Source organism: Chroicocephalus ridibundus, chromosome 3 (genome assembly GCF_963924245.1).
Source record: "Chroicocephalus ridibundus chromosome 3, bChrRid1.1, whole genome shotgun sequence".
In the NCBI taxonomy this organism is placed as follows: Eukaryota; Metazoa; Chordata; class Aves; order Charadriiformes; family Laridae; genus Chroicocephalus; species Chroicocephalus ridibundus.
In genome coordinates this window covers 14,991,926-15,007,855 of record NC_086286.1, presented here as the reverse complement: position 1 = coordinate 15,007,855, position 15,930 = coordinate 14,991,926, and the positions used below count along the sequence as shown (strand labels likewise).

At 42.0% G+C, this 15,930-nt stretch overlaps 1 protein-coding gene across 3 annotated transcripts in view; it reads right to left on the bottom strand.

The window, feature by feature from the left end:
* The window catches only part of FSHR (follicle stimulating hormone receptor), an 88,105-nt gene that overhangs the window by 31,812 nt on the left and 40,363 nt on the right, over positions 1-15,930 (bottom strand). For 2 of the 3 annotated variants that reach the window (XR_010070173.1, XM_063328097.1), the window contains exons 3-4: positions 2,570-2,644; positions 2,105-2,179 (exon numbers count right to left, since the gene is read on the bottom strand). The exons of the other annotated variant lie outside the window; for it this stretch is intronic. Coding sequence is in view for 1 of the 2 variants with exons in the window: in XM_063328097.1 (XP_063184167.1) it covers positions 2,105-2,179; positions 2,570-2,644 (150 nt within the window). In the remaining variant the exon portion in view is untranslated. The remainder of the gene's footprint in view (positions 1-2,104; positions 2,180-2,569; positions 2,645-15,930) is intronic. 3 annotated transcript variants of the gene reach the window in all.

The following is a 15,930-nucleotide window of genomic DNA, read 5'->3' as shown; positions in this document are numbered from 1 at the left end:
AAAAAGAGAGAAAGCAGGGAATAGTGGAGAACATCAAGAATGTCAATAAAGCACTTAATTAATGGGATGCATGGAGTGGAGCCAGTAAGAAATAGGACACAGTAGTCTGGAGAGTCTCTTCCAGTCCTGTATGCCCACAAGAGAGAAAAACATAAAAAGTACCAAAAATATGTTTTCCTCTGATTTCAGTGGGTCAGTAGAACTTGCTAAAGAGGAGCAGGGAACAGCTAGACCAGCAATACTCTGTATTTTTAATCTGTTGCTTCTATAGGTCATAGTAGAGCTGCTGCAGCTGGATTTTTATACAGATAGCATCAACGTATACGGGAGTGTGCAATGACAAATGTTCAAAAGAGGGAGCATCAACTAATGTTAAGAGAAAGACTTCTGCTACTTCAGATATTCAGAATGGGGTTTTACCTTCTCCTCATGACTTATAATTTGTGTGTCCCACGTTTAAAAAAATCACTGAAATGAGTGTGTTCATTAGTGTGTTCACATTTCTTCAATTTTATATGACATAAATGTGCTCTCATTCTTTCTATCCATCCATACACCTGACTACTGTACTACCCATAGCAGCTTGTTCTGGGGACTCTACATGGGATAAACAAATGCTGTGGTTTTGCTCACAGTTAGACAGAATTACTTAAAGACAGCAGTAACTGTTGAATGACTCAGGCTTGAAACCAAAGGAAAAAGGCATATGATTTCCCCTCACAACAATACAAATTTAAAGATTTATTTGCCTGCTGCCAACAGAAAATCTGTGGTTCAGTTATGCACATACGAAAGTTAAAGTTTATCAAGGTGCCTGGTGAATTTGATAAAGCAGATGTCGATAAAAACACCGGGGAGAACGACAATCCTACCACAACTCTACCACAGGTTCCTGTTCAATGAGGGTTTGAATTATAATGGTTTGCGTACCGCTAAATACACCTTATCTCTTAAAGTCCAAACCTTAAATCTCAAAACTCAAAGTTCACATTCAAACCAATGCCTCCTGGCATTTTTGAGCCCAGAACCTGCCAGGTGCTAGTGATTTTCAGAGACTTTAAGCACCCATTAGCTTTTGGGGAGCTATACTTGTTAGACCACTGACCTGATTTCATCCCATCTTTAAGAAATTTCTAACCAGATAATTTAGCGCTTACTCTTTTGTATTCAAATGTAGAAATCCTGATCAGGCTTTTTGGATGATTAAGGCTTCTTGTGTAAGGGAGGAAAACATGGTTAGGTCTACGTGCTCAGGCGGATGGACATATAAAAATTAAGCTAACGTCCTGCTGGATCTATATGCCGTTGTTCAGTAAAGAGCACAGTGGGAGCCTATTTAACCTGCAGCCATTATAAACAATCACTGTTAAACAAAGTTCATTGCATTTCATTGGGGTTTTAATGCAGAGGAGAGATTACTAGTCATGTTAAGATCACGTGCTACAAGCTGTGAAAATATTTTTAGGTAACAGTTTATTTTAAGGATGGATTCAATTATCACTGAATTATGATGGCAACCCCATGGGACCAGATGTGACAACCGCAGTTGTGCAAGTGACATTCTTGATGAGGCTGGCTAATGAAATAAAGCTATACCATACATCAATACATTTGTATTCTAAAGTTTTAACCATCTCACATTAAGTGTTAATGAAAACCATTGCTATAGCGCTGCCATTGCTAAAGAAAAGAGAATGTGAACGCTTAAGACCATGTGTACAAAGCATACCAGAGACAGAGCCATAGCAAAGACAGACGAGAGAGATTTTGTCCCAAAGCTCTCCGGAGGACTTTCAATCCAAACCTGTTTGTATAGACATAAAAATGGCCCAGCTCCTTTCCTCGTCACTCAGTTTCAACCTGTTGCTTAGAAAGGCTCAAGGATCTTGTGTGTGGGATTTCTCCATGGACGGCATTACGTTCAGCTTTTCTGAGGACTGCGTGCAGCCCTGGGGACGAAACTGTGGATTGACGATGTGCAACTACTGGGGGAAGAGGGGACATTATCCTGCCTTATCACTGAAAATGTTCAGCATAAATTGGACAAAAACCAACTTTATCATTCAAAATGACTATAGTACTTGCAAAGAACAAAAGATCTTACAAATATCTGAGGCTCGGAAGGTGTTGGAAGGCATCTTGATCAATGTACACAAGGTTGTTGGCCTTTTCGATTCTTCTGCAAAAAGAAAGTGAAACATCAGAGGAAATATATCGATATACTGATCTTAAAATATCTCTGCCCCAGGATGTAGTGGTACTATACACTGAGATTATTTTTTTTTGACAGCAGAAGAGCCGCACAATTTCAAAAAGCAGCCTACAACACACTGGCAGACCCCACCACCTTTTGATATTGGCAGAGGTTTGAGAATAAGTTTCAGGCTGACCAGGGAAAGAAAGAGACAGTTAGATAAGAAGATGGAAAACACAAAGGGAGATTTCAAATGTTCCTGTATCACTATGAATTCTTCAGGGCTTACCTGAGCCAAACTGCAAAACCTTTGATACTTGCCTATAATGAATCTTTATAATTGTCTCCTTTGAATTTAGATTGCTCATTACTTACATTTCATGTAGTTTGGGAAGGTTGGAAAACACATTTGCTTCTATGACCTCCAAGGCATCATTCTGTGAGATCTCTCTGAAAAATAATTTAAAAGTCAAGATATTTCAAGCCATGCTATCAATAAAAAGGTGAAGCAGAGAATGGACAAGTGAAAAATTCACACGGAACTTCTTCCAAGGTTACTGATCAGTTTTAAAAACAAGGTGGTTATCAGATAAGAAAACAGACCCCAGGAACACCGCTGAGCTGCCACCAAGGCAAACAGCAACGGTCAGGAACAGACACCTTCTGAGGCTGAAGTTTGTGCCTGTAATGGCAGTCCTGCACCTCCTGCTGTCACCATTCCCTGTGTATTAGAAGGCAGCGCCCAACCATCATTGGCAACTGGGTCTCTGACATCACTAATTACTGATAATGAAAGCTTTTAACTCGGTGAAGAAAAGAAGGGGCGAAAGACCACCGAAATAGGGAAGACAGCTAAAATGTTCCCAACAAATAGGACACGACTTCAGCAGCAGGACACACTGCTGTCTTGACCTGATGTAAATTACAGAGATTAAGATTAAGCCACCAGCAGACACATCCTTATTAACAGGAGCTGGAGACCGCAGATGCGAAGAAGTCTTCCATACTGTGGAGAACGCCCTCTTTGATCTCTACTGTACACAATTAATGCCCACTTACAGGCACAGAACTGCAGAATAAAAATGGCCGGTTTTCTGTTATCAACACACCAAAATGCATCTCCTGCTCGTCCTGAGTACGTATTTCTTTGCTTCCTTAATCTGTGGGGTGGCAAAGAGATGGCTCAGGCTCTGGTGTAGTTTAGCGCTCAGGAGTTCTCCTGATAAATCCAGGGGGAATTACTGCAGTGCAACCTGTCCCAGTTATGCCCCTTATGGTGCCGGTGACCAGGAAAGCCAAAGTAATGACAGCTATGCCGAAAGATTCCCCACTGCCATTTTTGGAAATGGTGCAAAAATGCTATTTTCCCAGGCTGAAGTCAGCTGTAGAAAGTAAAACTTGTAACACAGATATAATTCTGGGATAGTATGATGGTCTATTGGATTTTAATGGCAAGGTAACTGTGCACATCCTTGGAATGAAAGCTTCAATAAATCGTCGGATTGTAAACTGGCCAGCACTTATTCCTGGATATCATGTTCTTTTGAAGTTACGATGATTGCAAATAGATTCAAACAGGCCTGAGGTAAAACAACAGATTGGAACAATAAATGCACAGTCAAAAAAAGAATCACAAAAATTATTACAAGTAACATAAAAAGTATTCCCCTTCCTTCTGAGTAACGACTGACCCATACCTGACAAATTACCTGTCTATTTAAGACAAACAAAAGCCTTGCAAAAGAAGGTAAGTTGTTCATCTGACCTTTTCCGCTTTAAAAAACGCCTCAGTGGTTTGATATTTTTTAGTTTAATACAAAGCTCTCCCTCTTGTTTCCTCAAAGATCTTTACAGAAGAAATCCATCTCTCCTCTGCTCTGGGAGCTCTAAACTGACCGGAGAACAAGAAAATAAAAGTACTGACAATAGGTGCTTGGTAGGGTGCGATGAGAACTGGGTTTGTTCAGCAGTGCTGACCCACCAGCTCACATGTGAACGTGTTCCTCTATTATTTGGGTTTCAGCAGCAACAAAATGCTTCGGCTCAGACTCTTATTCCTTCATGCCATGCAAGGTACAGAGCCATTGCAAGGGATGTTTCAAAGAATTTCTATTATCTTCCTGTTTTCTTCAAAAATAATGCAGTATAAGATACATGGTAGAAACAATCACTCCTTATGCTGTATTTATATGACAGTACAACTCACTTGCTTAACCACAGTCTAGAAGATTTAACAACATGGGAGGTGTCTCAGACTTTTAAAATTCAGTTTGGATTTGCTTGTGCTCTTTTTGGGCGGTCAGCAGTATATTTGCTGTTCCCCACAATCTAAAAATCAGTTGTCTAGAAAAAAAAAATTCACAGAAAAAGCAGAACATTTAATACCAAAAAATCCATTTAGCCAGAAAAGATTTCATGCCACTAAAGAGCTCAGGGAAAAATGTTGCAGATTTGTTGGCCTTATACAGGCAAAAAAAGTTTATTAACAAACCACAATATAGTACTGACCTCACCCGACAGATAGGGCTGTCGAGGGTAATCATTTTTTATGATCCAATCTGCTATCTAACTTTGGAACAACTTGGATGGTATACCTCTTTTAATGGAATGCTTAAAACCGAATGTTTCGGCATCAGGAGAGTGTTTTGGCTTCCTAAGAGTGGGATGGGTTCTGGGCTTTGTTTCAGTTTGAGAAATGGGAGATACAGATCTGATTAAAGTAGGGCACAAGCGGGTCACAACACTTTGGAAGGCTTGGAGAATGCATGGTTAAGGAAGGAATGAAAGAAAGGTAGGAAGATAGGAATCTCTGAACTGTTTTTTACAAGATTAAGTTTTTAAAGATTAAGTTTTTGAAAGATTAAGTTTTTAAAATAATTAAATAGCACTCGTATGAGGAGAGTGTTTCAGAGATTTGGGGAATGACTTGGCTTTAGTTCTACTATTACCATTCACATGTTCAAAGACAACAGTCATTTTTTCATAACAGGTAATGAAAATATGTCCATTTAAAATTATTTTTGCTGTCTTATAGCTCAAGCAAACAACTACTGCAGCCGTTGTAGTTATGAGCCTCTCAAAACAAGTGAAGGCAACAAAAGGGAAACTCGTCAATGGCAGAAGGCAGTAACTCTTCTGGTGTCGGGCCTTGTCCTCTGTGTTCAGGGGACCGTGGGGGCTGAGGGAAAAGGACAAGACCCTCTGTCCCTTGCAATGAATTGCACATCCTCTGCTGCACGCTCTCTGGGAAACCCTGGTGGTGATGACCTCACTCATCATCATCGTTCTTCCCAGATGAATCACAGTTTACAGCACTAAAGTGCTGTTTTCTGACACAAGGCCGTTGCTATTCTTGGCCTTTGGGGTATCCATATAACTGTTACAGGCTGTCATTCAGGTAAGAAGCATAAATTAACAAAAAAACCCCATTCAGTTTAGGAGATCACACACTACGAAGAACGGGCAGCACTAGTCTGGGTTTTGGTTGTGTAATTTGTGTGACCAAGTTATTCGTTCCTGGCAAAAAATGCACAGGCTGCTCATGGATAACCGCAAGAACACTATCTTGGATACAGGTATCTCTGGCACTAAAAGTACAAACCACCGCTGCTCAATCAAACAACCAACTCGGCAGACTCAGATCCTCTGTAGAGGAGAGAAAATAATACCTGCAGCAGGAGCTACAACCAGAAAAAGGGGATTGCTGGCTAGTATTTGTGCAAGCGATTTGTCTCACAGAATAAATACACACAAACAGATGATTGCTCATAATGCATATCTTATTATATGTCATCACCAGAGAAGATGGGACTGTTATTACGTTGTTTGTTTGTAATGAATGATACTATTAGCTCTACTGCTAGCTATCACAGCAAATCCAGACAGCAATTTGAGCATCATTTCTGATACACGCAAGCCTTTGAATAGACGGTACGCAAAACAATCAGGGGCAATTTCTTAAAAAAAACGCTAAACCTCCAAAACCCCAAACCACCCAGTGGTTGCAAAGTGCTTGGGCGTCCGCTAAGCTTAGTTTCCACTGAATGCACAGCTCTCTTGAAATCAACAGCAATCCTCAAAAGCATAAATTGTTTACTCAAACACAGCCTAAAAAAGTTTTACACAGGCACAAAGGATAATTGTTTTTAATTTTTCTTCAAAGAGAATGTAAGATTTTTAAGGTGTGACAACATCACACGACTAAGAAATTTCCTCTAATTTGCCACTAACGTAGCCAACTGTAATCATTATTCCCTATTGACAAGCAACTGGCTGCAGCGTAGCATTTCCATTTCCATGTGCCAGAGCCAGTGACAGTCGGGAGAGAGATGGAAAACGAAGAGGAGGAGGAAGGTGCTGCCTCGTGGCAGTGCAGTCTTGGCTGGGTTTATCCCAGCAAAGCTGCCCTGAGGCAGGGCTGGGGGTACATCTTCGTGACATCTGCGACGGAGCCCAGCGGGAAGCATAGGAAGTGCTCCTCTTCAAACCAGCTGCGCTCAAAGCGCGACCCATAAACCTCAAGACACATTGAAATGGCCTTTTAAACAATTCTATTACAAGGGATTTATAGTTCATGGCGGTTTCTTTGTAGTCCTCTAAACAAAAAAATCTCTTAGACTAATCAAAGTCTTACAGCAAAAGCAAGACTGTATTAAACTCACAAACTAATGGCCTTGCAGCCAAGCGGTCTCACATTTCAAAATAATGAAAGAATAAAAGACTGGACATTTATGTCTTTTATGATAAGAATTCCTTTCAGGATCAGAGCGGGGCACACAGACAAGGATAGGATCATTTTTCCCCTGCTAGGAAATGTGCCTATTTAAAACAAATACGTGTGTATGTGTGTGTGCGCCTATATAGAGATAAAGAAGTTTAACACAGATGAGTAAGTGGAAACTTGTGTCAAAAGAAGAGCAAAGCATACGCGGGGCAGAAGACCAGTTTAGAGGCAGGACATCGCATCAGTCTCTCAAACGCTGCCCAGGGACGTACGCTGTCGAGCATGAAGACCTTGTAACACCAGCAGCAGGAATGACATAGAGTAACTGGTGCCCACTTGGTGAGCTTGGCTGCATGACGGCCACAGTAAACGTGGGATTTATGGACTTCTGCATTCCGTCTCCTGGTGGCAGACGAGCAGAGGGGGCTGCCCTGTGTGTTGAGGTTTCTCAGGCACTTGTTTGGTGGCCTGCAGACATGGCACATGGTGCGAAGGGGGCATTCCTCCCCCTCCAGCCACACTGCTTTCCTCTGTAGTGCTGGGAGTGACCCACTCCCTGCAAACGCCTCCAGTTTTCCTTAAATTCCCTTCTAGAGCAGGTACGTACATGGGCTCTACGCTTAATCTGTTCGCCTCATATTTCCTGCGGTGCATCATAATTGGGCCTTTTGGCCTTTTAGCCTCAGCCTTTGAGGCTGTGGATTCCTGTGAACAACTTTTTCACTCTACGGGCACCTGCAATTAGCAGCGATGCTGGAGGTATCAGGTACTGGTTCCCAGAGCAGGTGGCCTCACTGGGCTCTCTGCACTGCAATAAATCAATAGTTTCACGTTGATTTAAGGGAAAAGGGAAGGGAAGAAAAAAAAAAAAGGCCAAAACTTGTTATCTTTTCCCCCTTTTCTTTAAATATAAATAGTCTTTAGAGAAATTTGCCAGGTTTGACTGATGCCACAATTTATGTCAAGCTGAAGAAGGAACTAGCAGTAGTGTGGGGTCACACAGGCAATCCTGCCCAGCATTCACTGGGCGAGCACCCCCAGAAAGAGCCAGCCATGTGTCTGAACTGAAAAATTAAACGCCTGGCTACCTCGGTCTCCATGTCGTAGATGAAGGTGCTCTTATTTCTTTCAGTCTCATCAGAAACAAGCCAGTCTGAAATCTCCTTTTGAAAACTTCCCTCTAAAGTGACAGCAAAATGCCACTACATTGATTTAAACAGGCTACAAAAGAAAAACTATTTTTCTTAAAAGTATTAGAGACTTTTGACCTTTTAAAAATAGATAGTTGACACTTTCTCCTGCCACTTTCCTTGTGAACATGAAAAACTTGTCTCCTTACCATGATTTATCGAACACGAGGGAGTTACAGGCTAATATATCTTAGCAGTTATTGACATTTCAAAAAAGGGATTCAAGCACTGACTCTTCTCATCATCTCTTTACTTTGCTCAAGATATACACACACGTTGTACTGACCTGACTATATAAGTGGAATACCCATTTAACCAACTGAGTACTAACAGTGATTTCACACTCAAAGTGAAACAGTGTATACGTAAGTCTCTGAAGGAGATTATCAGGAGGCACCAATGCTGCATCTTCCTGCCTTCTCCAAAGGGCACGACACCATATTCTCAAATAAATCAATGCAGGCACGGGAAAAATAAAATGCAAATTTCTGCACAGCAGACAGAAGCAAAGGGGATTTTATTTCTATCGGTGCTTTAGCACCATGCCAGCAATCCAGATGAAAGCCTGTCGAGAGTTTGGTTGCATCAAATTAATTGTCCATGTAACGGTTTTAAATTGGTCTCTCTAATCTGAAAAAGCACGCGATTAGCCTGCAGAATTGGAACTGATAACGACCGGATCCAAGAGCAGAAGCCACATCGTTATAAGAATTGATTTTATAATCAGTACAGTTTGGGAAGGTAGACACCTCCTCATACTCTAGCACGAAAGGGATGTATTATACTAGTCTTAGTTTATTGCCAGCAAAGCTGAAAATAGGTGAAGCTTCGTAAAGTCAAACAAGGAAAGGCTGGGTCTTTGAAGGAAACGTCAGCTTTCTGCAGAAATGCTGTCTCCGCATAGGTGGGACAGAGATGTGGGGTTTGTAGCTCGGTGCCCTCCAGCCGCTGAGGCAGATGAACCTGCTGCCCCCTGCATTTGGGCACCACTAAGTTTTACCTTGGACTGTGAAAGCTTGTAGGGAAGGCAGAAGAATGTCCCCAAAACAGAAACACCCACCCTAGCAATGGCACTTTTTTCTCAGACGTGATGGGCTCCAGAGGATCTTGAGGCCACACTGGCAGACAAAGCTGGTTGTTCGGCTGAGGAAGGGACCTCCTCGTTCAGAGAGGCTGACACAAGCTTCATGCCCACATCATAACTTCTTCCACGGAAATGGGCTAGCAGCACTTATTGCCACTTATCTTTTATTACTTCTCTCTTGGCTTTGATACCCAGCTAATGATAAAGAGTTTTATTCGGATGTCCTGGCCAGATGAGGAGATTACCTTTGGGATAATCACTCAGGAGAGCAGCTGAACAAGGAAAACGGGAAAATAATTTCTGGGGAAAATCAATAGGGAGAGTGTCTTGGATTGGGAGAACGAGTGGCTTCCAGGACCCAAAGTCTACAACAGCCTTTCCAAACAGACCATATTGAAGCAGATGTTCCCAGACACTTCAACAGACAGTTCTGAAATGCTTTAAGGAAGCACACATGCACAAGAGGTGCCTCTGGAGGACAGTTCATTACTAACTCCAATGCATTACAGAAACGGGAAGATCCAGAATAGCAAGTGCCTCACATATGCACAATTAAACTTTTTAGCTAAGAGGGAAAATTGTAAAAAAATCCATCTTACTCTTCAGTTCTGTCATTAAAAACCTTCCCAGGCTTATGAGAGGACTCTGAATATTCACCAGAGCAAATCATGCAGGATGTTACACCCACTTCAGTGAAAATAAATCTCCACGACTTGACCCATCAGGAGAAAAATACTAGTATTGCCTAATGTTAAATGCAATTACGAATACAGACATTATCTTCCTGCTGCTAACACCATTCCCTACATCTTTCAAATGTCCTCCTGAAGGGATTTAGGTTTCTCTTATTCAATGTTACAGTCTCCCCCCTGTGAAATACCTTTTTCCAGCACAGAGATTTCCTTCTGTCTTCTTTTCTATTTGCATTCTTCTTCCCTTCCATAAAAAATACTTGCTGTTCTCGTGGGTTGTGTCTAACTGAGGCCTTGACCCTACAAACTCTTATCCCTGAGCTTTGGCTCCAGGCTCAGCCAAGACCTTACTGCATAAATATTCGCATGATTGGGGCCCTCAGATATAACCTACCTGGGAAAGGGATCTTCTTTTATGCTTCCAAAGATAAAACCAAACCTCTGCCTTGTAGCAGACTGCCAGAGAAAACTCGAGCACCAGCAAGAAGCTACGAGTCAAAAGCTTTACAGAACAAATGTGCAATGAGGGTTATTTATCTGATTGTGATACTGTGCTATCATAAGCAGAAAAAAATACCATTAAGCCCAAATTTTCAGGTTCTGTATTGGAGGATGCCGAGATGACATTCTATACAAACATGGGAGTCACATCCAATCCCTAATCCTTTTGCCAAGTGGCTAATGACAGCAGAGAGGAGCCTGTTTCAATACATCTAGAGTCTTATTTGACAAATAACTGAACAGATCTCCATTATGAAACCCTGGAAAATCAGATGCTTCCACCTGAGGTTTCCCTGAGACAAATAACCCTTTTCACCTGCAAACACTGCAAGACTACGCATAGACAAGAAAGTCTTAATAGGGCGAAGGGAACACATCATAAAACTTTGGCCAAAATCCAATCTATTAATGTGTTTCTATGTTTGTGACTGTATGCACACAATATTCTAATAAAAGAAATGGAAATAATAGACCCATTTCTACGCAATGGTGCTTACTCAGTTATATCAGTGAGCAGGAGCCTTTCTGCACATCTAACCCCATTTCCGAGGAAGCTGCTCACGTATGCTGCAAAGGGCTTCTGCCGGAACTACGCTGTGCACTCAGGCTTGTGGAAACACCAGGCAAAAAAAGGCTTCCTGCTATCATCTGCTGTCGTAGTGCTTAAATAAGAAAGCCCTGAGACTGGACTCAGCCCTTTGAAGGGGAGTCCTCAGTTCCAGCTCCCCCAGAGGAGTCTCCGTAGGAATGAGGCAAAACTGTTGAGAACCCAAAGGCAATTCCTGGCCACTTGGGAATGACCAGTTTCTCCTACGTAAGAGCACTTTGATCTCCCTGGGAGCCTTTCTCCTCCACACTATCCTGGGTCATGTCAAACTGGGGACGCAGAAAGAAGTTGGAGCTAGAGAGGTTGCAAAAAAACCTTATCTGAAATAGTACTTCCTTCTTCATCAAGGGAAAAGTAAGTGGAATCATCCTCCCCAGCCACAGCACTTAAACAAGGAGGCTGAACAAGAAACGTGGTTTGAATAAAAAAGAAGGATGTTTTCCTTAGAAGCTGCTGTGCCTATTCCTTTGCTGTACTGCATTGCATATACTTACAAGATTTTTCTGTCTGTCCTGCTATATTGATGTAAACAAACTGGAACTTACAGTGTTTTCACAGCACACAAGCCTGGCGAAGCCTCTTTTGTTTCCAGTAAAACATTTAGAAAAAATACTACTGATGAGGGAGGGGGGAAAAAAAAAATCTTGAAGAGACCCCAAACCACAAAAATTACCATTTGGAAAAGTCATGTTGATGGAATACACTTAAAAAAAAAAAAAAAAAGAAAATGAAATCCATCATTTCTGATTACCACCATTGCTTTAGTTGAGACTCAAGGAGATTTCAGACTCTGCAGCAGAAGGCATGGAAATCAATTGGTTTTAATATATTGGATCTGTATTTACATTAAAATTCTCCATTTTAGAGGAGTGCATATTTTCCCGTAATTTTAAATAAGTATTGTCTCTAGAAAGCACACAGCTCAACACACAAAAGGACACACGCTCAAAGGCAATCCTGCGAGAGCAATTTAGTTTTCAGATTTAAAGGAATGTTTTGAGTATGTTAAATACCGAATTAAAAACAAAAAGGCAACTGCTATTTCGTTTCATCCATCAGACCGAAAACAAAATATGTAGTTTTGGATTATTTTAAGACAAAAATTAATAAACAAATATAACAGATATCACGGAACACAATCAGAGCTCCCTCTGAAAGATGTTCTGTCTTGAAGATACCCAGATCCCTAAGGATTTGTACCGCATCCCTGGGCAGGAGTGCATTTTTCTTACATGCAGAAAGGTACAGCAAACAGAAAGCAACCAGCAGTACCAGCACACACCTCGTTCTCCTACACAAAGGTAACAGACTTTCATTGTATTCTCTCTATTAGTTTGAAGATGGCTCTGCAGGACGGCTCTGGTTAAGAGACTCCGCAGGTGAATCCTTTGTGCCCTATGTCAGGCCAGGAGCTTTTGGTGAGGACAGATCAGGCAGCGGTTAAGTACAAGGGCTTTTAATTTATGTTTTCCCTGGGGGCTACATTACTAGTAACATGGAGTGGGTTATTCAAAATGGCAAGCTCAGGACTTTTCTCTACAGTGGCACCTATTCAACTTGAGGAGCGTGCAAAGCCTCCCCAAACCAGATGTTTCGGTTTCATTGTTGGAGTAATTTTACTCCGATTGAGTTGATCCTAATCAAATTTAAACATGCTTCTGTCTTCTGGGGGGTTTGTTTTGGTTTGTTTGTTTGGGTTCTTTTTTGTGTGGTGGGTTTTTTTGGTTTTTTTTTGCTTTTAAGTGGCGCACGCTTCTCAGTAATCAATTTTATATCTTATTTTCGGTTAAATGAATGCAACTCTGCGAGCATCCAAGTCTCAAGAAGCCGTAGAGAGAATACTCCATTTATTTACGAGACCTGTTAAAAGAGATTCGTGCTACACAGTGGCTGCATTTCTGCTCACTTTTTTCTCTATGTGTTGCTAAAGTCAGTTTGAGGACATTCGTCCACTGACGACTGAGAGGGGCAGAGAAACTCCTGTTCACTTGGATATGACCTGAACTCAGTACACCCCTGTCTGCCATCCAGTCCTGTGACTCCGCTAGACACATTTTGCCTCATCATTCAAACTGTCCAGAAGGGTAGCAACAGGATGCACGCTCTTATATCCTCCTCCTCCTTAAAGACATGCAGATGGAGACTCGTTAGGAGAGCTAAGATTTGTGCGTGACACGACTAGTTAGTAAGGTGCCAAAAGAGGAGAAAGAAGACCCCCTTTAAACAGGGAAGAACGCCCTTGATTTTCCTTTGGGTCACGTTTAGTTAAAAATAAGGCGAAAAGACTCAATTAGATGTGACTGGCAAAACCTTCCATGTATCTGCAGATAAGGCACAGCGCAGCCAAAGCAATCCAACCTTCCCACAGTGCCCCACAACGGAGCGTGGTCACCCACTGAGACGCCGGCTCTGCTGCAGAGCCATTTCCAAGTCTGGCCAAAAGAGGCTGAAGCTGAAAGCCAGCTGCAGCAGCCCTAGCTTGCATTGAATCACCATGTCCTGAGGGCACAGGCTGAGATCACCATCTCATGGCACGTAAGCCATCAACCTACCCATGCGAAAATAAACCATTCATCACACACACGCGGGCTGGATATGAACAAGTGACCTAGAAATCTGGGGGGTTCCAAGTCCTATTAGCCTTCGCCTGAGTCATTCTCCTGTCACATGAAGCTTGTTGTCACATATTTTGTGTGGGCTGCGGGGTGTGGGGGGAAGAACAACCCAAAGTCTACTTTGTCATTTAGTCCTAAAATTACACGTAACTCACTCAACAACAAAGAAAAGAACAAAATGACTACGAAAGAGAAAAATGTGGTAGCAAGGGAAAAACTTCCTTGTTGCACATTGTGTCTTCATTTGAACTCCAGAATAAATCTGAATGAATTATATTTTTTAATTTGTTTAACTATGCTAATAGTCACCACGCACTAGTGGTTTTAGCGGCATTTTCTCTTTATATGTATGACTCAAGAATTACCATAGCAACTTGCTTCCTAATTAGCCTTCAGTTACTAACCATCAATACAATTAGACAAGGTCAGCACTGGAGTAAGCTCTATAGATTTTTAAAAAGGCTACTGAGAGTCAATAACGGCAAGAAGAGGAGGAGCAGGTTCCTAAACAATCTTCCCCAAAGGATGGTCACTGTTCTGCTATTACTCACTCTCCTATGAACAAAAGGAGTCGTGGCAAAGGAGAGCTTTACTACTTACCCATGCAGAAAGCTTTTAACCTGCCAACAAATTCACAAAATATGGAAAACAGGAGCATCCTTAGCTCTACAGATTAAAAAACACCTTACTCTCACATTGCTTGGACTGATGTTGACTGCATACCATCAAAATCAAGAATAAATGTCATAGGTTTTTATCAATGCAGCTGCACCTGAAATCAATCTCCCTGTGTTGGAAGGATGCCTGAAACCTGGAATAAGGTGATCCTGGCCAGTTCACAGGAAGATGCTCCCTGGGATTTAAACCTGTGCAGTGCTTAGCTGAGATCCCATTAGGAAGTCCTCCTTCTAGTGACCTGAGCAATTGCCCATCAGTGACACAACCTCCACCTCATTTTTACAGCCTGTTTCAGTCCTTAACATGTTCTCCCTTACCCTGAAAGCACAGTAGGATGAAAATATCATGTGCTATTCAGAGGTACTCTGGGTCCTGGAAATAAAAAACAGGCTCCTCGGTACTGACAGATGAAGGCTCATGAAAAGCCGCTTTACTTGTTAGCATGGTTAAGTCTGCTACCACGAAACACAGGCAAGAAGCTTATTTTTAAATAGTGTGTTGTCAATTACGCCCGGGGACACGGGTGTTGCAGATGAACTATGATCTATTTACTTGCCTCTAAAAAAGTGCTGCCGCTTGGCTCTTTCCTCTGTGCCCTGCCGGAGGTTACCTCTCTGCTGTGGCTGTGCCTTCAGCCTCAGCAAATCCCGGTTCACAGCTCCGGGTCCCCAAACAGAGGGTCGGTCCTGGGGAATGGAGGAATCAAGGTGTGCCACACAGGGAAAGTGTAATGCCAAGACAGCCTGGATAGTGCCGTACGATGGCATTGCAAGCCACGAGCTTTGAGGCAGCATGTCTGTGACCTTCCTCTGTACAGAATGCCCCAAAGAACAACAAAATGATTTTTAAGCTCAAAAAAGGCAGTTTTTTTATTAGAATAGAAACTAGGATAATTACCTTAAAAGCAAAACAAGCACAAAGGGAATTGGCTAGATAGAAGAGAATAGAGAAGAGTTTATACCCCCTCTCCCCCGACGTCCAGTGCCTTTGGAGGTTTGGAGTTCCTCAGTGATGTATTCAGTAATCTTTACCCATCCCTCCTGCAAAACCCTGTTCATCACCCCTGGGGCTGCTCCTTGCTCCCCAACACAGTCTTGGAGTGACACACATCCATCTCTGGGATGTAAACCTCCCGCCACTTGTAGTACCTCAAAGCTGCTCCCCTCCCAACACGCCCATGGGCCTGCAAAGGGAACACCCAATCCCCCTTCCTCCAGGGAGCTCTGCCGCCGCCAGTTTTCATAAGGAGTGTTATCTAATTGGAAACAGAGGTAATAAATAAACAAATCCTTTTCCATGTGTTGTGCTCACCCCTTCTCACAGCACAGATAGGAAAAGCCAAAATCCTAAACATCCAGCACAAGAAGTCTTTAAAATACGGAAAATAAAGCTGAAAAACACATCATCATAAAATCTCATTTGAAATAAAAGGTAAGATTCACAAAAGGATTAGACGTGTCTAATAAGCACCTTCATTTCATAATTACAGTAGAAAGGATAAACATTTCCAGATAAAGATGTAAATCTTTGTGCTCTTGAGCAGACAAGCAAGACAGAAGTAAATGATGCTTCCAAACAACAAAGACTAGTTCCATTCAGTCCACAAGTGAAATTCTGCATTATTCCTTGTTTTAGTGGAGAAAATT